This window comes from Marmota monax, unplaced genomic scaffold (assembly GCF_021218885.2).
Source record: "Marmota monax isolate L192 unplaced genomic scaffold, Marmota_monax_Labrador192_F-V1.1 WCK01_AAM20220418_F8-fsc00001, whole genome shotgun sequence".
NCBI lineage: Eukaryota > Metazoa > Chordata > Mammalia > Rodentia > Sciuridae > Marmota > Marmota monax.
The window spans coordinates 11,263,652-11,287,162 of record NW_026693777.1 but is presented as its reverse complement, the minus strand read 5'-3'; the positions used below and the strand labels follow the sequence as shown (position 1 = coordinate 11,287,162).

The 23,511-nt window shown below is 30.7% G+C and overlaps 1 protein-coding gene and 1 pseudogene across 3 annotated transcripts in view; both read left to right on the top strand.

Moving 5' to 3' along the window:
• The window catches only part of Mdga2 (MAM domain containing glycosylphosphatidylinositol anchor 2), a 790,036-nt gene extending 768,190 nt beyond the window's left edge, over positions 1-21,846 (top strand). The window contains exons 15-18 of one of the 3 annotated variants that reach the window (XR_009228346.1): positions 7,099-7,229; positions 17,223-17,328; positions 19,902-20,427; positions 20,703-21,846. Coding sequence is in view for 1 of the 3 variants with exons in the window: in XM_046461748.2 (XP_046317704.1) it covers positions 7,099-7,229; positions 17,223-17,328; positions 19,902-19,990 (326 nt within the window). In the remaining 2 variants the exon portion in view is untranslated. Of the gene's footprint in view, positions 1-7,098; positions 7,230-17,222; positions 17,329-19,901 lie in introns of all 3 variants that reach the window. The other 2 variants (XR_009228345.1, XM_046461748.2) reach the window with 2 other exon arrangements.
• Positions 839-2,086, top strand: LOC124104679 (aminoacyl tRNA synthase complex-interacting multifunctional protein 1-like; annotated as a pseudogene).
• Positions 21,847-23,511: the final 1,665 nt, after the last annotated feature.

Here is a 23,511-nt window from a genome sequence, read left to right as displayed (position 1 = left end):
ATCTATGTTCATCACACTGAAGCCTTCTTGTTTATAATCTTTGAGAACAGTGAGCATGACTTATTTATATTTGGCTCTAGAACAACAAAGGGTAAATAGGTTTTAAAAATTATACAAACTAGATACTCTAGCTTCTGTGTGTAATAGAAATACAACAAAGGAATTGAAGGTATTCAGTTGATGGTGGAAATGGAAGAAATCATGAAGACCTTATAAGTTTTAAAAATAAGAAAAAATAATAACATAGTTATTGACTTAAATTGAATTTGTTTCTAAGTGCTCTGGAAATTAGAGAAAAACATACTTAGTAATTCCAGAAAGATATAAAACTTGCTCAAATAAAAAAACTCATGTATTGAAAAATCATAATGTACCAAAGAATAAATTTTTTATTTTGAGTTGAAATATTATGATCCAGATAGGTATCATAAGATGACTTCCCAATTTAATACAGAAATGGAATTTTAGGAATCTGGAGTTAACTTGTTGTACAGCTTATCTTAATACAACATTTCAGTTTATTCCTTAGCAAGAATTGGATTAGAAACAGTAAACAAAAGGTAGCCAGAGGTAGTAGAGGTGCTGGGGAATTGATGATATTGGATGAGGAATGGAAGACTGAGTCTGACTGAGCATAGATTAGGACTGTGTCAGGAAGGGAAAGATAGATTGTGGGCTTGGATCTTGGAGCACTCAGGCCTTCAGTGGGGCTGTGGCCTCCTTGTGTCCTTTCACACTGCCTCCCTTTGCTGCAGACTGTCCTTGTTTACTTCTGGCTAGGGTGCTGTCCTCGGAGCTGTTCTCCACCACTTCATGATTTTTCTGCCATTTCTTGGCAAATATGGCATCTGGTAATGCTGTTCTAAAGAGACTGAAATGGAACAGTGCAGAGGAGGATCAAATTATTGAATAGCTTGAGCAGCAAGTGGTTCTTCTTCAGGAGCAAGCAATTTTGCTGGCCCTATTGAGAAAAAAGAAGAAACTTCTAATTGAAAATACTAAACCGAAGAAAGAAACTAAGAACTGAAACAAAAGCTAATTCAAGCAGAACTTCAAAATGGCGTGGAGCAAATACCATTCCCCTCTGGTACTTTACTACAAGTGAATTCCATGATTTCTGAAAATGTGATACAGTCTACACCAGTAACAACTGTATCTTCTGGCACCAAAGAACAGATAAAAGGAAAAGAAGAAGAAAAGAAAGAGAAAACTGAAAGGAAAGGAGAGAAGGAGAAAAAAAGAGCAATCATTAGAAGAAAGTGCTCACTCTAAGCCAATAGATGTTTCCTATCTGGATCCTCAAATTGGTTGCATTATTTCTGCCAAAAAACACCCGATACAGATTTTTGCATGTAGAAAAAGTAGATGTTGGAGAAATAGCCCCCAGAACAGTTGTCAGTGCCCTGGTGAATCATGTTCCCTTTGAAAAGATGCAGAATCAAATGATTTCATTTTATAAACTGAGACCTACAGAGATGAGGGGTGTACCATCTCAAATAATGGGAATGTGTGATGTTTCACCAGAAGTGGATAGTTTGGCTCCTCTTAGCAGGTCTCTTCCTGGAGACTGAATGACTTTTGATACTTTCCCTGGAGAGACTGACAAGGAGCTGAATCCTAAGTAGATGATTGGAGATCAGATCAAACCTGACCTGCACACTAATTAGTAGAATGTGGCTACAAAAAAGGAGCTCCCTCTGAGGAGAAAGGGAAGGGAGCAAACAGGGCTCAATTTATGACCAACAGTGAAATCAAATAAGATAAAGTGCTTCCATTAATGAAATACAGTGGGAATATATTTGTCACTTAAAAAAAAGAGTTGGATTAAATCTGGACAAATATTCTGGTGTTCAAAGATTTTAAACTAGGGAATTAAATATATTTTTGGTTTTTTTTGTGTTTTTTTTAATAATAGGATATAGATATAATCCTATTAATGCAAGAGTGCCAATATTTTGAATTGCTTTAAGGTCCTGACTTTTATTCCCATTTTGGTTAAAGAACATATTTTTTTCTGTTTATATTTAGAAATATCAAAACTCGTGCTAATATCTTGTATTTATTCCTCAACATTTTTGGATTACGTCCACCCCTTGAAATTTAACACTGTATGAGAGAATATTTGGGATTGAAAAATAATGTTAAGATAATATATCTTCACAGAATCAGAGCTTTGAATGCATTGATTCTAGAAGAGTCTTGATTAAGTAAATGTGTAATTTAAAAACTCTTGCATTCTGATAAATTCTCAAAATTAAGTTTCTTATGAAATAAGATATCTGAGGGAATAGATATGGATACTTATTATTCTCCATTTAAATATCAGAGATTAACAACCAAACCCTGGGGTGTTTGGTAATTAAAACTAAGTCACTCTTTCTGTTAAAAACTTCCCGAAGATTTCAGTGAAGTTCTATTTGTTTGTAATACTGGAAATACAATGTCTTCCATATGACAATAATGAAGACATTGGTAGAGTAAACTGCTTTGTTAAATGAGATGTGTTTAGAAAGGGAGAGGAAAGGTAGAATTTAGCCATCATTTATTACCAATCATGAAATAATCAAAATCTTACTACAGACACCTATCACAAACCATCTCATAAAGCTGTTCTGTAATCCCTAGTCTATTTGCCTAGTTCATTTGCCTACAAACGTATTGCCCATACAATTCTTCACTGCTGATGGTTACTTAAACAATATATAGTAGAAGCTAGTATGTTTAAACAAAATTAATGGTATGACTTTATTGAAAAAGGCTATTGTTGCAAAATATAGAAGTATCATTTCAGTGGAAATAGTAGTTAATGTTATTTTGTCAACTGAATAAATGGAAAGAAAGTAGCGGTTTTTTCATAAAGTAAAAAATATGTAACTATTGAAAATAAACACTTGTGATTTTTTTAAACTATAGGTCTTAACATTCACTCATTTCTATTCAGTAAAATAAATTGTACATGCTGTGTGCCTAGTAGCATTTAGGGTTTCATAGAAGATAAGAGGATTATAGTGAAGCTTTCTTATCCATCAAATAGTTTATTTTTCATTTGGGGCAATAAATTAGTAACAAAACAAAAGTTAAAAGTAATACACAACAAAATGTATATCAGGCCCATTCTCTAGGTGAACAAGGGAGAGAATACAGAGGGTATTTTAACCCTCTGTATTAAAATAAAATAAAAGTTTCTATGGAAGAGAAGAGATGCAAAGCATCCATCAGAAGAGGTAAGTAAATAGAAAATGAAGACAGTTTAGCCAACACATGAGAATGGAGGGTGATCTTCTCATGGGAGAGTGGGGAGAGTGATTCAACCAAAGAGTTAAAGGTCTAAATAAGTGAATTGATATAGATCAGGGAAGCAGACAGCCTGATGAAAGCCCTGCTTTAGGAAAAGTTCTTGGATACTGTTGCAAATTCAACTTGATACCAGAAGGTATTGCAACAGTTTGAAGAAAATGAACTGACATTGTTTGAGATATCATTGCAATTATATGTTGAAAAATAATATCAATGGATGCATGTAGTCATTTCTATTCAAGCAGAAAATAATGGTTTTATAATTTCCCACTTTGTATGTGTGTATAAAACAAATGATGCTAACAATTACCTATCAATATACATAGATCTTGCCTAGAGCAAGATAATTTAGACACATCCTCATCTTTCAGGAAATGTGCAACTCAAATTAATGAGTCTGTGTTACTGATTATGATAAAAATGTGATTTATATGCAAGTGATCTCCAGACCTTGGAGTAAACCAAATGACAAATTAATTCTTGTGAACTTGATAATTCCAAGTATCTATTGGAAATGTGTATGCACCTTTTAGGACATATACTTAAATTACTTATCTAAAACAAATATAATACATATTTATAGTAAAATAATTAAAAGTAAAATTATGTTAAGGACTTAATGAAAGGTCAGAAGTAGGCAATAGTAATAATAAGTAATGTTTAAGCAAATTACATTTATACTGTAATTTATATGAAATAATATTAAAAATCATGCTCTTCAAAATTCTATGAAAAATTCAGAATATCATCATTATTCATGATATAAGAGAATATATGAGAGCACTTTGGTCATTTAGCCTGTTGTCTGTAATCATTAAGCAAAAGAGATGAGGAAAGTCCTCTTAAATTCCCTCACCTGATTCTTGGGGGAAAGTGATGAGAAGATGAGAATTTTCTAATTTCCCCAAGTGAGGAAAAAGAAGAAAGAAAGAAAAATATCAATTTTGCTTGGCTATTTCCAGCTGTACAGCATTAGAAATTCTTTGGGGATGATTAATCTTCTAGATTTTAGTATCTTGTGCCTACTAAAGAATAAACAAAATATCTCTGAGGATTTAAAATTACTTTTGAAGAATATTACCCTATCCATCATATTCACTTAAGGAATTTTTTACTATAATAATAATGTGCTGAATCAGCTTTGCTGAATCTAACTTCTCTTGAATATCTTCATGCTATTTCACAAGTTCTAACTTTGTTGACCAAGATAACCCAAGTTTAAATATCTTTTGACACTATATTAATTGTTTTATAAATATTAAGAGCAGAAAATCCTACAGAAAAGGTTTCAAAGTCATTTGCCTAGTAATATAGTTTTTGTCATCACTTCAAAAATACATTAATAAATGTGTAGTTTGTATTCATTGATTGAGACATATATTGCTATGTACATAAGACATTCAACTTGTTTGTAATTTGAAAGCTTTATTTCAATCAATTCTATTGTCTTTTTCTTATAAAACAAATAGCATTGCCTTTTAAAATCGAATCTAACCTAAGTTAAATATCATTCATTTTGTCTATGCTATAACACAACTATAATTCTGAGATAATTCAGACCTGGCTTCTATAAACCTAGGCAAAATATTGTTTACATATTATGTATTCAGCAAACATAGATTGACGTGATTGAAGTCTGAATTTATGTTACGTATTTTAAAAGGAATTGTTAGTTGAGAAATGCAAGAATAATTGCAGGCAAAGTATATTCCCTGATTGAGAAATAACTTATTAAATATTGACATAATAATCTATCATTATTGATATAATAAGTGATATATGGTAATATGCTTTTTATTGAAACATATTTTTTACTTTAAGAATATTCCTAAAGATACTATGCACTATTTGGTTTCAAAATTATAACTTTGTCTAAAAATCATGATCACTCTATTAATTTTAACAAAATATCCAATTATTAATTTGATTATAGAATCAATTTTCTGTTAATTCAATCAAAATGGTCGATTCATGCTACCTAAGAGAAATAAAATTTCCCTATAAAATTGAACAAAAGAAGCTCCAATGGTGGTTGAAGAAAAGTACCACAGAATTACTTTGTATAATTTATGAAATAATAGAGAAAACTGACATAGAGAAGAAAGATGGGCAGACAGAGAAAAGGGAGGGGAGAGAGTCCAATGAAGACTCCATAGAATATGTCTTGTGAAGCACATAATAGAAAAAGCATTGGGAAAGACTAACTTTAGGTGAAAGTAAAATTTGTACAGTATATACCTTAGGTTTATAAAATACTTAAAATATGACCTTTGTCAAACAATAAAAGATAAGAAACTAAAACAGTGGATCAAGAGGAACTTAAAAAAAAAAAAAGAAGAAGAAGAAGAAGAGCTCAGTGAGGTCAGGAGAGAGTGCAACATCCTAAGAACTAAAGGACCAGGGTAAAGGTTTTAGAAACAAAAGAACAGAATCCACACCATGGAAAAATAAAGCCAGCACTGTGGAAGAAAAATCTGGGTTATGTCTCACATCAAAGGGGAAAAAGATAGAAAATGATAGATTTTTAAAACAGAACCTGAAAATGCAAAAAGAAAATGTATAAAATACAAAAAAAAAAGACCTATAAAGTTGTATGGATAAATATACAATCATTCCTTCATTCAATATTAGCTAAATGAATCAGCCTTATAATTAAAGAATAATTGTCTGTTACCAAGTAAAATTTATTCCTTTAATACAATTTTAATTTAATATTATGAAATCTAATATAACTTACCATCTCAGTAAAGTTAACTTAAATTTTTATCTATTGAAATATTGCTTTCATAGTGATTATGATATAAAACTCAAACTCTGATTTCAAATCCTGACTTTACTATTTTCTTGCTGTATAACATAGATTAAATTACTTAACTCCTTTAAATTTTCTAATCTATAATGTGGGGATAATAGTTCCAAATACTTTATAGGAGTGAGAAGATTAATTCTTTATCTGCAGTGTCTAACATATATTATTGTGTTAATATTATTATCATCCTTACTATCATTTCTATTTACATCATACAAAACTATTGAAAGAGCTGTATCAAATGATGAAATAAAAATGATCTTAATTATATGTTCAAATAACTCTTTTAGAAGAACACTGAGACTTAGATGAAATTAATCTGAAAAACTATACTAAATGATAACATAAGACAAAACAATTAGGGTTAAACTATGAGCTAGTCAATACATGATTATATGCTATATTTGTTTCCTATGGCTGCTGTAACAAACAATAAATAATCACAAATGTTGTGGCTTAAAGCAGTACAAATTTATTTTTTTATAATTATGGAGAACAGAAATCCAAAATACATAATATGGCAGGACAAAATCAAGATGTCAGTAGACTAGTTCATTCTGAAAATTCTGGGGGAAAATCCATTTCCTTACTTCTTATAGCTTCTAGAGGCTGCCTGTTATTGACTTGTGGAACTTTCCTCTATCTTCAAAAGCAGCTAACATCTCTACTATGGCCACCTTCTTTCATGTATTAAATCTACTTCTGATTCATAAAGATGTGTGATTGCATTTTGAACCCACTTGGATAAATCTAGAAAGTTCTCTCCATCTGAAAATACTTATTAATTCCTGCAAATTCACAGATTCTAGAAATTATGACACAGTTGCCTTTGGATCATATCATGAAGAGCAAGTTAGGAAATGAAAAATGAAACACTATAACATTCTGCTAATTTTTATTAACAAACAAAGTTGGAAGTGTTTGTCAAGGAGAAGCAAATTTGAAACAAAACCAAAAATAGACAAAATAAAATTTCATGGTTTTATTCTTAGGTGTTTTAAATGTGTATCTACGATTGAAAGGGCAGACAACAATAGAGAATCCATTATGGTCTTCCAGTGGGAATAAAGGACAACGATGGAATGAGGCTCATGTCAATATATATCCAATTACTTCATTTCAGGTAAGAAAAGAAGTAATTTCTGATCATAAATTGCTGTGTTTGAGTGTAACATCAAAGATATATTTTAAGCAAATAGTAAAGTATTCAGAAATTCTGTGATTTGAGTATCACACAAATTACATGGATTAGTTTCTCTTTAGTTCTAAAACCTCTCTTAGAAAAAGAAATGTCCATTTCCCTTATTAATTAGCACATACTAAGTAATATGTTTGAATAATAACCTGTAAAAATTTAAGTGATTTTCCTGAAGAAAATGTTATATATTTCTATAAAATCACATGTGTATATTTCATACAGTGAAGAAAAACAGTACTGGTTTTCATAATAATGGAATGTGGTAATCAATTCTCAATTAATCTGTTTGAATTTTACTTGATGGAATTTTATAGACTTTTAACAAAATGCATCTCTTTGAGATAATGCCCTTTCATTAATTTTTCACTTTTATCATCCTTGTTTTTCATAAAGAAAGGAAGTAAGGCTTAGGTTGATTATAAAAGAGTAATGATAACAGAGCACTTGCCTATCAGGTATGAGGCCCTGGGTTCAATCCCAGTACCACAAAAAAACAAAAACAAAAACAAAATAAAAATGAAAATAAATCATAGAAGTTTCACTGACTATAAAAGTGGCCATCATAGCTAGAAACAATATAGCATAAAACTCTTTCGATAAGTTAATGACACAACTTTAGTGATTCTAATAACTATATAACATATATACATATTCATCTTTATATATGCATATATACATATATAATACCCAAATATTTATTTATTAAAAATATCCAAATATTTTCATATCTTTAAAAGGTAATGAAATATCTTTAATATCTATGAATTCATTAAATACAATCTATAGTACTATTCCTTATTTTGAAAAGATCAAAATGCATTTTATGACAACATATTTATACTGATTTGCATATATTTATAGCATTGAATGTTTTTTTACTATTAGTGATTCATTAGGTGCATTTCATTGCTTATGTGGTAAGAGTATAGAAAATCAGAGACTACTTCAATTATGCTAATTTTTAATTAGTAGCACATCCTTTCTTGTAATATAATCTGTAAAAATCCTAATTGCTTTAGAGGTTAACTACTAAATGTAACTAGGATGATAAAAAGGCATACATTCCTTTACAGTGGTAAAGAATAAGAAAGTAAGACTAGCTAATTACCTACTACATAAAAGCAACTCAGATCATCTGACTATGGGAAAATAGCAAAATTATTTATTTCTATGTAGGACAACATAGTTGTGAAAATTGACTCTGTGTCAATATATCATTAAACTAAATTCAAATGGGAAGACTGAACCCCAAAGCATTACTAATAAAGGTATCCTTAATATTAAACTGTTTATATATATGTAAGAATCAAAGAGACTTTCTTTATAAAGAGTTGATAGATGTTCTTCTATATATAATTTTGCTTCCTATATGACTGCCTCCTCAAGGCAAAATTATTAAATCAAATACAGATAAAACAAGGACTTAAGAGAATAGTTATATTAATATTGCCTTCAGGATAATCTTGTATTGACATTTCTATTACTTTAATGAACATCCATGGGGTACCTAGAGGAAAATCATCTACTCCCATAGACAAGAATTCAAAAATACTTTTGGGGTTTCTACAGGTACATTTTTAGGCATCAGGATAAAAAATTGATTGTTTATCTAGATTGGTGGAAATACACATCTAAATACATAAGTCATATGTTGTAATAACTGCAGTAATAGAGATATACCTAACAACAAGAACAGGGAGGAGAAACAAGAACATATTATTGTATGAGGTGAAACCTGAACTGAGAAGAATTGCAAAGCAGAGAAAGGAGTTCACTCAGCAAAGTACAGATCAAGTCAGGGTCATACTACAGAACCTGCCAGAGAGAAACAATAATGTTTGTCTGGAATCAGTACATAAAAAGCAGTCATGGAATGGTGAGTGATGAGGGTAAGGAACCAAAGGAGATTAGGCCATGAGGAGTCATGAAAGATTTTACTCAGGAGATGACATAATACATGACTCAGCTTGTTGTTTTAAGGTAATGTGGTGCTTAGTATGATGGCTTGTGTCTATAATCCCAGCCTCTTAAGAGACTGATGCATGAAGATCACAGATTCAAGGCCAGTCAGGGCAATTTCCTTCATTGATTCAAAGAGGGAAAAGGGGCTGGCAAACCAGGACATCTTTGTAATGTACAAATAAAATAGGTTGAAGGGATAAAATAAAGAATTGGTACAGACAAGAGGATGAATTTCAAGATATACTTGTATGTAAACCTAACAGAGCATTTTTGTTTGAAATTTTGGAGGTGGAAATGTAGAAATGCATGAATAACAATTTTCAAACTAGGGAGTCTTGAACAATGTTAATGCTTATTATTATTATTATCACTATTATTTATTTTTATTTGTATCTTGTTACTGGGAAATGAACCCAGGGATGCATTTTTATTCTGAGACAGGATCTCACTAAATTGCCCAGACTGGCCTTAACCTGTGATCCTTCTGCCTCAGTCTTCTAAGTAGCTGGAATTACAAGTGTGTACCATCACATTCAGGAACACATTACCTTTAGGAAAGAGAGAGAGCGAGAGAGAGAGAGAGAGAGAGAGAGAGAGAGAGAGAGAGGATTCAAGGATGAATATGTTTACTTCTATATTAGACATTTTCTAAAATTGGTGGAATATTATTTTTTAAACAGGCAAGGGATATTGTAGTTTATGTTTATCTGAAGTTTAGGGAAATACATATTTGTAAGTCTTAAGATTATATATGCTAACAAAGATATACGAATGGTTGATATTAACAAGGAAAAGTATACACATGAAAAAAGTGACTAAAGGATAGAACCATATATAGCACTAACTAATCATTAATCATTAAGATGAACTGAAACAGCATCCCACCAAATGGTATGTTTTAGAGTTAATTGGAAAAAGATTCAGACATCCATGAAATTTAAAGAAGATGATGGAACTCAATTTGAAAAGCAGATTTAGTCTAATGGGACTGTTCCTTAGAATGTAACTGGTAAACTTAGAATGGTTTCATCTAAGTCATAAACATAAGAAATCTTTTATAAGTGGATACAGTGTCCAGTCTTGTGAAATTTGGATAAAGTTGTAAGGAAACTGGAAAAATCAACATATTAATTAAAATGGTTTCACTGTGCAGAATTAATACCATTACCTATAGGTGAATATAAAACTATTGCATTTACTCAAATAGTTTTTTTCTATCATTTTTTTCACATTAGAAAGAGTTCCAATTGTGTTTATATTATTTTATATTGTTTTTGCAAGTGAACCAGGTTCATTATTCAAAATGCAAGAGGAAGAATCCAGAAGTAAATGTTCTGGAATATAAATAATGAGAGGGTTTCTATAGGGGAAAGAAATAAAAGAGGCAAAATGCTACATTCAAGTTCGATGTTGCAGACTTATACAAGGGAGTTGCTTTTATTTGTGATTTGGCCCATCTTATTCCATACTGGCCTGTTTCCAGAATTGCTGATTTAAAAAGTTAACTTTTTGTTACCAGGAAGCATTTTTTAATTTATACTGGTCACTATAAATTCAGAGCAGAAAGTTCTACACTTCACTACAAATGGCAATGTGTTTTCTGTAGCCACAGGTTTTTGTGTACTCAATTACAAAAAGACATGTATAAGAAGGAGATATTCAAGAATGTTCAAATGTATAAAAATTTTATTCATAATGGTCCAAACTTTGGAAAGCTCCTCTCTGCTGCACTCAGCCCTTCTCATTCCAACCTTGAACTCAGAGTGGCCTTCCATAGTTGGTTCTCAGCATGATTACCATTTCTGGGGCTTTTTGTACCTGTTGATAGTTTTTAGAAATGAAAAATTTATTTTCATTTGGTATCAATTTTGTTTTGCCTAAAGGACATTCCTTAGCATATCTTGAAGTACAAGTTTGTGAAAGATGAATTCTTTTCACCTTTTTAAAAAATCTATTTAAACTGCATTTTAAAAAAATATTTCCTCTGAGTATAACCTTCGTACTTTCCTTTCAGAATTTCAAAAATATTCTACTTTCTTGTTGGTATTGTTTTCAGGTATATATCTGTGGATATGCTTGCATTTATTCTTCTGTATGTTGTGTGAGTTTTCTTTGTGGTTGCTTTTAAGATTTTATTTTTATCACTAGTTTTGAGAAATCCAATTATCACATATATGTTTTGGTTTATTTTTAATCTTTTATTTGCTTTGGGGTCATTGAATTTCTGGATCTATGGGCTTATCATTTTCATAACAGCTGAGGATTTTCTAGTTAATATTTATTCACATATTTTTGCTCCCCCTCTCCAAGCCTCCAATTATAGCTACATAAAGCCACTTAAAGATGTTAAACAACTCATGGACTTTTTCTTCCAGTTTTTCTATTTGGTTTTAATTTGGGTAGTTTCTACTGTTTTTATATTCAGTAATCATTTCTTTTATGATATCTATCTTTAATCCTACTCAATGTTTTCTTCATCTCAACCGTTTGGCCTCTCACCTCTATAAATTCAATTTGAGTCTTTTTACAGAACATCTTTATGTATTTAGTTAATGTTTTGAGCACATGAAATCCAGTCATTGTAACTATTTTAGTCACTATCTGCTAATACTAATATCTATATCAATTTTTAGTTGGTTTCAGTTTATTGATTTTTCTTTTCTTTGTGGGTTATTATTAAATTTCTTGATTTTTGCAAATATGGTAATTTGGGTGCCAGACATTATAAATTTTACAATGATGGGTATGGGATATTTGTTCATTTCTCTAAATATTCTAGAGCTTTGGAGGAATGTGGTTAAGTTACTTACAGTCTAATTGTTTTAAGTCTAAATTTCCAGATTTAAGTGAAACTAGAGGGGGACTCTCTGTATGTGTTTCTGTCTCTCTCTAATGCTTTATTTCTGATATTTTGTTTCCTGGATATACTCCAGCTGCCTTGTCTTCTGGGTTCTCAGCTCTATCTTCTCAAGTCAGATTTGCTACCATTTTCACCCTGGTTATATCTACTTGCATCATGGTCTCTAAACAGCAATTATGAACTCACATAGTTTGATTTCCACTTCTCAAGGATCATTGCTTTTCATTATCTCATGTCCAGTGTCTAAACACTGTTGTTTCATATACTGTCTAGTTATTTGGTGTTTCAGTTTGAAAGATATATCCGATTTTAGTTACTCTATTTTGGGTGGAATTCAATTAAAAAGTAAAGATTTCAAATAATTGCATTTTAAGCTATTTAAATTACAAAGGGAAGTAAGGGCAAGTAAAATTTTATTTTTTTTTAATTTTGTCCTCTGTGTTCTCTTATTTCTCAACATATATTTGTGTCCATTGACTAAGGGCTTTTAAAATTTCATAAACCTTGATTATGCAAGAAAACAAAATACACTACTCATCCTATGCCATATTTTTTGTTTTAATTTTGTTTTTTTTGTTTTTGTTTTTTGTTATTTCAGAATTACTTCAGAAAACATATTTTTAATTCAAAAAATCATTTACAAACTATCAAGGTACATCTCTTACATTTTGGAATTTTAAATGGCCTATGACTTTGAGCCTCTGTTTCACTAATACTTATATGTTTCCTTTGTTTGAAATTGTATGCCTTTAAATTAGTTTGATCCATAAACCATTTAAAAAAACAAATACTTGCAGTACTTTGAGTATGGCCAACTAGATTGCTTAACTGAAAATAAATTATTATGTAAGACAAATAGAAGTTTTATTCTACTGAAATATCTTCAGGGGGCTTTTTTCCCCTTAGAATTAGTTTATCATTTCAGTGCTTGTGATAAAAAATAATTTTTGCCCTATTTGGAAGGATTACAGCAAAAATTTCCAAAAAATAAAACTAAATAAGGTTAACAGTGTTAATCTTACAATGTTACTTAAAATTTACACCATACAGCACGGAAAATAGCATTTTTTCTCCATTTAGTTGAAAGGGATTCTTGGAGATTGACTATTCTTATTATCTCTTTTAAATAAATTGGTTTTAAGACAATTCAGATACAAATAATTAACAATAAATAGGGACTGGTAAAGAAATGATAAGCATTCTCATTATATCATCATGGCTTTATGTACTAACTAATAATAATACTAATAATGTCAAAAACACTGTAATCATTAGGAGACATTCCATGCTCATGTAGTTAGATATCTAAACTCCTAAGCCAACTTCCAGGGCAATTATGTATAGACATTATGATGGCTTTGGTTTAACCATTGAAAACAGTTTTCAATTGCAGTTCACAATGTGAGCTATTTCTTAAGTCTTCAACAGGATTCAAAAGCTTGTGTATTATTTCAGATTAGAACTTTGACAACCAATTGACATTTGTCCAGCAAACTGAACTGGCAGTCTTGTGAAGTTATACTCATTATTAATATTTGAGGCAGTCTCCCCATGGAAGATTAACCAAGCTATGCACCTGGTCTGTTGTGCTGCCCCAAAACTCTTTTATAATGGTTCAGAATAACTCAGTTATTTGCTAAACCAATATTAAAATAGAGGTAACATCATTAATGCTGATAGCTGTATTTTCAAATTTATTTATATTCTGATGTTTTTCAAAGGGATAAGCACAGTCACTCCTCAAACTACATTTTTCAACTTTTACACTTGGCTCAGCAATAATGATCAAGAACAATTTATCTCTTGTCAGTAAGAAAATATGTTGTGAATATTTGCAGAAGACACCAAGAACATTATATCAGATCATCACAAGAACCTTATATTCTGGGATTCTCTCACCTACTTTCATTAGTGTTGTATGTAGCTCTTCTCCTCTTGCTGAGAAATTATATTTGAACACAGCTTTGAGAGCATCATCTACTCATATCTATATATTGATATCTATACTTATATACTTTCATGAATTATGTTTGTATGAAACTGTCAGTTGATTAGTTGAAATGGTTTTGTGTGGTAAATTTCACTGTAAAAGTCCACAAGATTGTTTAATCCCCACTTGAATTTACCTAGCAAGAGTTAATTTTTCTTATTATGATGTATTTCTTGAATATTAAGTTTGCTGAACTGCATGCACACACTTTAAACTTTTAAAGTTTACATTTTAAACTTGTTACTTCTGTTAAGAGAAACCACTTTAAACAATATTAATGTGGTTGTGTGGGAAGAACACAGATTTTGCATAATTTCCTCCTCTTTGAAAAAACCTAAATTTCAACATTTTCTCCCTGGGTATCCAGCTGCTATTAATTCCTTCTTCAAGTCAATTAAACCCAATGCCTTTCAAAAGTACAAAGAAAAACGGAACATAGTTTTAGCCCTGTAATCATGATAAAACTTGAGATGAAGTCAGAATCATGATGAAACTTCATAAACATACAATGTAATTTAAAATTTTAAACAAGAGAGCCTCTTTTCTCAAAGCAAATACAATTCACATTTTTTCAGTATATGTAGATCACATCTTCCATGTTGAAATACATCATATTTTAATGAACTATTAATCTTTATTTTTGACAAGAAGTTATCAATTAAGATTTTTTTTTAATAAAGCCTTAAAAGTTCAGTTAAGGAACATTTTTTCAATTTAATACCAAATTTTATTCTTTAATCTACCTCACAATGTAAAGAAAGAATTATACTTAGATCTTAGTTGAGAAGCCATTTATAAATATATTGGAATAAATATAGAATTTAATTATAATAATTCAAAATAAAATTATAGTCAAAATTTAGAATATAAATGAAAATGCAATAAATATTTCTTGTGAGACTGAATCAATTTTAAAAGAATCTATATCTTTTCAAAAGCAAAACTGCCATGCAAATTAAAAGAAAGAATCACACTGTGCAGGACCTTTCTCTGAGGAAGATTACAGTACTTCTCTGGCCTGTCGAATTGGATTCCCTATCATCACAACATTATAAATAAATGTTAAAAAGGTGAATTATGAATCTTCCAAGAGTTTAAATTATCATAAAGTATTTTTATCATACTAGTAAGTAACTACCAATTCCTGGATCTGTTTCCACACAATGTCAAAATGCACTATCAATGCTTGTAAAAGTAAACACATATAATGGCTTTGCAAATCGGTCAACCTTTTATTACTGTCCAGCTTTATTCAGTGTCACTAAGGGCTAAACTGTTCACATAAGGGAGTGTCCTAGGTATAGGCAGCCCTCTGGACACAGGAAAGCTCATCTTCTGTTGATCTGTAAACTGCACATGGGTAGTGTGCCAGCAGGAAGCAGCCCATACATTACCTTGCATCAGACCATCTACTTACTGATGTTCACCACCATCTGCTCCCAGCATTCCCTGTCAATCCAACCACAAAAGTAGCTGTTTTTCAGCCTTCTGTGTTTCAGGACTTAGACCTTCAGCACAAACTTAGATCCAACCTTGTCATTTGATCAAAGTACAAAGGGAGGTAGGAGGAAGAGAAGAAAAAAAAAATTAATAGAAAAACAAGGTGATGAAACATTAAAGGCCGTCACAACACAAGTTTTAAGTGCTTTGAGCAAGTAGTAGTATTGTTCTAGTTAACATATGGATTCCCAAGGAAAGTGACTGTGAAAACTTCAGGAATGATTTTGATAATATATACACATTAATTTTGATTTTAAAATATAATCCCATTCTATTATATTGACTCCTGACTGCAGATAACAAGAACCTACTGATGAAAATAATTATGTACCATAAGAAAAACTAGATAATTTTATCAAACTATTCACCTTTATATAGCTAAGGGAAATACATGTACTTCCAGGTCTGTTTCTCTGGCATCCTTCCCAAGATGAGAAGATTCTGACTTTGGCTTCACATGGGTAAATTTAAATGGTTACAAAATCACAACATTTTAATTACCCCTATTAGACTCCATCTGAATGTAATCCCTTTGTCTTTCCCATGACTACACTGCAAGTTCTGAATCATACTCTACAAGCAGTATTCCCTTTCTTCATCCACTTCCCACTACTATCTATTAAAATTAAAATTTTGGATAATTAAGAAGACTTTTCCTTTACCGAAATTTCCATGCTAAAACATTCTGTTACTTTACTCCAGAATTAAAACTTGACTTGCATGCAGAAATCTACACTACATGCCACTCAATCATTTAAAATACCTACATAAAATAAAACTTATTGTGATGATAAAGTAAATATTTTATTTTTAAATCTCTCTGGGAATATAAGCTACTCAATGGAAGGTTACCTTTTATTATCAAAAGAATTAAAAAGTTTGCTGGAAGCAAGGAGTAATTTGGAGGTTATAGAGAAAATTCCAGAAGATCTGGTATCTTTAAAAAAGGAATATTAAAAATTTGAACTGTGTATATATTGTCATCCTCTCCAGAATTTACTAATAAAGACAGTCTGATTCATTCTTCAATACTTTTAATTTTTAATCATTAAGCTTCAATGACCATCTCTATTGTAGACAATGGAAATTCAAATGTTTGCCATTAAACATTCTACATAAATAGACTCAAATATCTTCAGGTTTTAAAAATTAGAATATAAAAAGTGAAATAATACAGGTAAATCATAGGTAAATATAAGGAACATGAGGACCCTATTCAATCTACTTGCAAAAGAGCAAACTCTTTCAGAAGCGGTAAACCTCAACTCTAGGCCTTAATAAGCATAACAGTATTATAAAGAATTCAGAACTGACTTATTCCTTAAAATATTTCTGGAAAACTAGTGCTGTAAGATATCTTTAGAGGAAACCAGAAGGAATCTATTTCAGAAAAAGATTGCTCTGATACTTTTTTTTTCTTACCACTGAAAATTAAAATAGAATTTTAAGTAGTTACTTTTATGGCATTATTGAATTATATAATTTGTATGTATTATATTATATTATTGACTATTGACAAATTTACATTTTTCTCCTCAATTTCTGAATAGAAAATCATTTGCCAATCAAAACTCCACATTTAGGTTTGTTTCTTTCATATTTGTAGCTCATTTTTGAAGGTATTCGAGGCCCTGGGATAGAAGGTGATATTGCCATTGATGATGTATCAATTGCAGAAGGAGAATGTGCAAAACAAGATCTAACAACTAAGAGTAAGTGTCTTCTCTTCGGATTCTTTTGATTTAATGCTGAAATGCTATAACAATTAAATTAATGTAATCTAATTGTAATAGACAAAATTTTATTTATTTACAAATTTCTTATATTTAAGTGTTAAAGACTAGAAGATATTTTAAATTAAATTTTAATATAAAATAAAAATAATTTTGATTTAAATTACATAAATTACATTTTTACTATTAAATGAAATTTAATCTATTTAAATTTATACTATTTATTTTAGAGGCTTTTTTATAATTTTATTAAGTTATTTTGGAAATCTATATACTTAGTACCACTTTACATAATTACATTTGTTTTTATCCTCAAATAGTTTAAAAATATATTCCCTATATCTATGTTTTACCAACCATTTTAATGGATTCAGTATTGGAAAACAAAAACAAAAACAAAAAACTTTATTATATGTGTTTAGTAATGGAGTAGCCCCCTCTTTTCAGGTATGATTGCTCTCCTCTCTGCCCAAAATCTTATTTAGTAATTTGGTCTCTGGTATTTACATGGGTTTGAATATTATGGTTTAGTGATATGTTCAAATTTAATTTTTTACTACAGGTCCACTTCTTAATAGAAGAAGGATATATAAAAGTGAAAAATAATGCAAAAAGCATTAGAATTATGTGAACTGCTTCTTAAGATCCTCAAACCCTTGTTATATATTTAAGATGTAAATGTAAAATTATTCCTATTAAAAGTCCAATTCTTAGGCACACCTGCAATATTTAATTTTATGGTCATATAAAGAAAGAGCAATCAAATTAAATTTACAACAAATAATTCATCAATAATTTAGCATATATAAAAACATAAAATCCATATTGTACAAGTGTAGAGCAAATCAGAGTCTTTGTTAGCTTGTATATTTAGTGAGAAATTATGTCAGTCTAGATGCTGAAAGTCAAATTTGTACAACTACCCATTGATTGCTCAGATGAACTGAATTGCCTCTATTCTTCAGCACTGAAAAAGGACAAAAACTAAGATTACTTGTAACAATAAGCCATTTTGCTCATAGTTTCTTGTTATTGCACTTAGCATTTAAAATACACATTCAGTAAAGACTTTTCCATGGATCTGGATAATTTTGCTTTAGAAAAGCAACTGCACCAAATAAACCAGGTTTGTCTAATGCACACACAAAAAATTCATTTTCCTCAGAGAATGTGATTTATTTTGAATTCTACAGCTTGAATCAGTGGCAGTAAGATTATATTAACTCAAGGCAGTTACCACTTTATTAAAAAGTTTTACATTTTCCTATTTTTTAATCATTGAAAATTATAAATTCAAATCAATAAATTGAACTGAACTTTCCAAAAGAGGAAAACAAAAGAACATAATTTACTCTCTAGAGTAGATAGCAGAAATGACTATGGCAGCACACTGAGACTTCATTATTACACAATAGAACATTTTTATAATCAGTTTTCTTCTCTCGAACTAGAAAATTGGTGTGTCTATTTTAAATAGGTTAAATATGAATATGCTGTGTATTTTTACTTTGCTTCTGTAAGTCAGGGAAAAGTATCCCAAATGAACCCAAATATTCTATTTGGAATGGGAAAGTATTCTGTTACATTTGTCACTATTTAACTATCACTTATTAAGTGCAGTTTGATAAGTGAACTTTGATTGTTTGATGAATTTTAAATTCATAAATACAGAACAGCATGAAGTTCAAAATCCTCTTCCTAATCCTTCCCAGGCAATAAAAGGTGGGATGGCCCATAGCACCAAGAACTAAGATTATAAGTCTCTGCATTCCAAACCTAGCTCTCTCTTAGGCAAAAACTATTTTGTAAACTTAGGCAGACTAATATATTATCAAGTCTACTATTTGCCCGCTTGGGTCAGGTATGCATTCTAAGAAGCATCACAAGGACAGCAAGCTTTAACTGAAGTATCAAGTAGAGGGATAAACTCAAGGCAGATTGGTGGAAGGAATTATTTAGTTCCAGTGGACTTCAGAATACTTCAAAAAGTTAAGCTAGAGAGAAATTTATTTACATAATTGATAGATAGTTAAACAATGATATAAATATAAGCAATGCACTGTTATAGTAGTGAAATTTCTCTAACCATAACCCATTCCTTCCAACTTGGCAAGAAGAGCAGTTTTTCTCTCAGTTTTCAGGCTTAAATCCTTCCAGAAACTTGGAGGGGAAAAAAAAAAAAAAGAATCAAAACACAAAACGTCTTTTTAGGATTTCTGAGAATTTTCTCCATGTGATTGCTTTCATAGGACTAGCAAAATTGTGAGGTGGTGCTCAACCATAAACCTGTGTGAAATTGTTCTGAAAAGTTTTTATAGAATATCAATTTAAAATCTGCAAATATTTTTATTTATTTGATCAAGTTTATTCCTTTTTTGTTTACCTTAAAACTAAAATCGATAGACAAAACTATTTTCCAAAATTTTTCCTTATATCAAATTTGTTTTTGCTAGCTCGCCAAAGTTGTATTAACATTATATAGAATGCTTATACTTCTTTATTTTTTTTTATTATTATTTTTTATTTTTGGCATTTATTTTCCTTATCTCTAGATTCCGTTGATGGTGCTGTTGGGATTTTAGTTCATATATGGCTTTTTCCGGTTATCGTCCTCATCTCTATCTTGAGTCCTCGAAGGTGACCTTATCTTGGCAGAGGCTATAAAAGATTCACCAGGCACTGGCATGAAGAAAGAGTCTTTGTAAATGGACACTGAAAAAAACAAACTACCAAAGATTCCTCCACTGACTACTGACTCAAAAATAAAATAATAAAAACAAATTTTTTTAAGCACTGGGGATAAAAAGACATCATGGAAGTATAACTTATTCCAAACTACATATAAATGATAATCTTGACCTGAGTAGAAAAGAGACCTTCAGGTGCTTTTGTGGCTAAAAAGATTACAGCATCATCTGGTTGAACTCTGGAAAAAAAAAGAAAAGAAAGAAAGAAAAAAAGCGCTATAGAAATCCTCGTCAAAGCACAAAGTCATGGCTGGTTTTGTTTCAAATGAATAGTTTGCTTGTTACCATGGAAACCTAATGGCCTGCCAACAAAAACCTCACTGTAAACAGGGTACGTGAAGAGCTGGCATTTATTTTCCTTTCAAGAAGGTTTTACGTATAGAATTAAATAAATGTAGGCCCTTTTACCTTTGGCTGTTACCCTTCCTTGAAAATAACCCGAACTCAGAATTATTTAAAGCATTCATATTCCTTCCCACCTTATCCCCACCCACTTTAATTACTATTATTTTTTCCCTCCCATGGCTAAGCTAGATAACTGTATGCTGTCTCTTTTTGCATGCACTACTATCCAGGACGGTAAACCTGGGCTTACATATTACACAGGCTTATCGGAGTTTGCTTGCGGCCACTTGAACACCCCAACTACGTCATCTGTTCCAATGAAGAAACCAAACCACCATCTTTTATAAATTGCCATGGAAACCAAGTGCCTTCAATGAAACAAGCCTGAATAATTTTCAACTCAGAAGCTTGCACTGCTAAGAGTGGTTTGTGTAAAACTATTTTGTAAACAAACTACAGAGCCTAAATGTGCAAATTACAGACAAGACAACAAAGCCGCTTCTGAAGAAGAAAGGACCGAAGCTGCTGCGTAAGCCCATGCAGACAAGATATGTGTTGTTTAACCTCCTAGACAGCCATGGCCTTTCGGCTTATTGTCCATTAGAGAATAACTTCCATTGAGACCAGACATGGGAGCAACACGGTTTTCTTCCAGGTTATTAAATGGGTCAACCAGAGCAAAAGGTTGTTCAGATAATACTTAGCGCAGAAGGTGGTACAATACAAAAGAGATTTTTTTTTTTTTTTTTACTCTAACCTCCATTTGAAATGAAATTGGCCCTAGCTTTAGAGGGAACAAGAAAATGTTTGTGATTGCAGTGCATACAAACTCTACAGCGGAACTGGGCCTGAAAAATCTGGCTTTATTCTAAACACTGAGGGTAATATGCCTCTGCCCTTTAGTCAGACTCTGTGCAAATTGTGAAATATTATTTTATTATTTTACCAAGATTAAAAAAACACTTTTACAAAAAAACAAAAACCTGTAAAAATGATTTTGAGCTACCTGAGGACAAATCATACCTTGAACCAGCCAGTTTTCCAATGCATTGTAAATTTCACTTAAACCTGTTGGTTACGAAAATTTGAAGATCTTTTTCCTTAAATTATCTCAGCTTTTAACTTCATTTAAAAACACTTTTGTCTAAAGAAGAATATTATTATTATATGTTCTTTCAACACCCCAGGATTTAAAAAAAAAACTGATTATGCAAATAATTGGGATATAAGTATTAAATTATAACATTTGCAAATATCAATATAAAAAGCACAACAAAATGTAGTGGAAAAATGACAAAGCTTGATTTTTTAAAAAAACAATCTGTAGAAATGTTTGTGCAAATTCAGTAATTCAACTTAAAATATAATTTTACAGCTATGTTCAATAAAGCCTCTTTCCAGGTAAGGTCTGATGAGCAGTATGTGTGTTTGTTGAGCAATGTTCACTGATCACTAAAATAAGATTAGTTTTACAGTTTACAGGTTATGTTACCATGGGATAAATTCTCAGTGCTGCACACACCTTAATGTCTGCAGGGAGAAATTTTAATAGGAAAGCCCTGAGCACTCTCCTATATTTGTAATACATGGAAAAGAAAAAAGTTGTTTTAAACCATTATAGATAAAATATGAAACAAATGTGAACTTGGAAATTAATGTATTTTGTCATCATTCAGAAGGGGGCCTATCAGAATATTTATGTAGGTAGTGATTATACTGACCTAAACCAAATCCTTTCATTTTAACCAAGGCCTTTAAACAGAAGAGCAAATGAGTTTTATAACTTATTTGAATGAATTAGGCATATTGAAATTTTTTCAAAAATTCCATGTCACCTATTTTTTGTTTTGTTTCATTTTATATTTTGTCAAACCAAAGAAATTCAAGTAAACAATATTTGGGGCATTTAGGTTAATATTTGAAAAATCTACCTTCACTCTGACTTCCATTTTATAGAAACTAAACACTTCTTCTCTCTAACCCCTATTAGATTATTTGTCACCCTTTTTTCCTGCACTCACATTGCCAATAATATCAATAAAGATGTTTTAGATCTAAACAGAGGCTTAACTTATTTTTTTTCAATTATCCTTAATTTGATTTGAGTGAAACTTTGCCAAAAAGAAAAAAACAAAAAGATTTAAAGGAAATGAAACCCTAAATTTAGAATATTTGAATATATATGTGTCTTTTCCAGGAATCAGATTTTCTTTTCCTTTAAGTAATCCTGCACCATTAAAGTGCTATGAGTGAAAGTTTTGATTAGACTATTAAGTATTTATAAAATACTAAAATCTTTTTTAAACTCATATAATAAGAATAAACAAACTTCAGAAGTTCACGAGAACTGGCTGGTACTTCAAAATTAATTTCAATTATTTTTTTAAGAAATTGCAGATGATTGTGAAGAACAAAGGGGCAATCAGAACTGCAAAGCAACCAGATTTATTGGGTTAATAATAAAGTGAAATGTACATCTCAAGTGAGTTCTGGAACATTTATATAAAGCAGCAAACTTAGAATCAGTGTTGTATCAATTCAGATCACATGTTTGGTTGCTTTCATTGAAAGTAAATGGATAAAAATGAAGAAAATTTTTAAAGGTTGGGATAAATGAAATGTAAATTGTATCAAGTAGCCTCTTCTTTAATTCTAGTTATAATAATGAAAACACCTGTTTAGCAACTGCCTTCCTTTTCCTGATATATTTTGTATTTATTATAAGTTGGACTTACCAACATATGCCCCCTTTTCCATTTTAACAACATATTTAAAGTATAATCAATGCCAAATTTGTTTGTTTTCTTGTTATTTTATAGGAAATCATCAGGTAAAGGAGCATGTAGTTTTTTCTGAGAAAGAAAAATTCCATGTAATCTCCTATTGCCAGAGATTGATACCAATTAATTAGGAGAATTACCCTGTTTCATTAGTTCAAAGTACTTGTTTCTCTGTTTTAACATCTCTACAATTGGGCCTATTTTAATTGCAATTGGCAGCTCTTCTGTGTAGTGATTTATAAATAAGTTTCAGAACTGATGTCATCTTAGAATGAAATTCATTTAAGTTT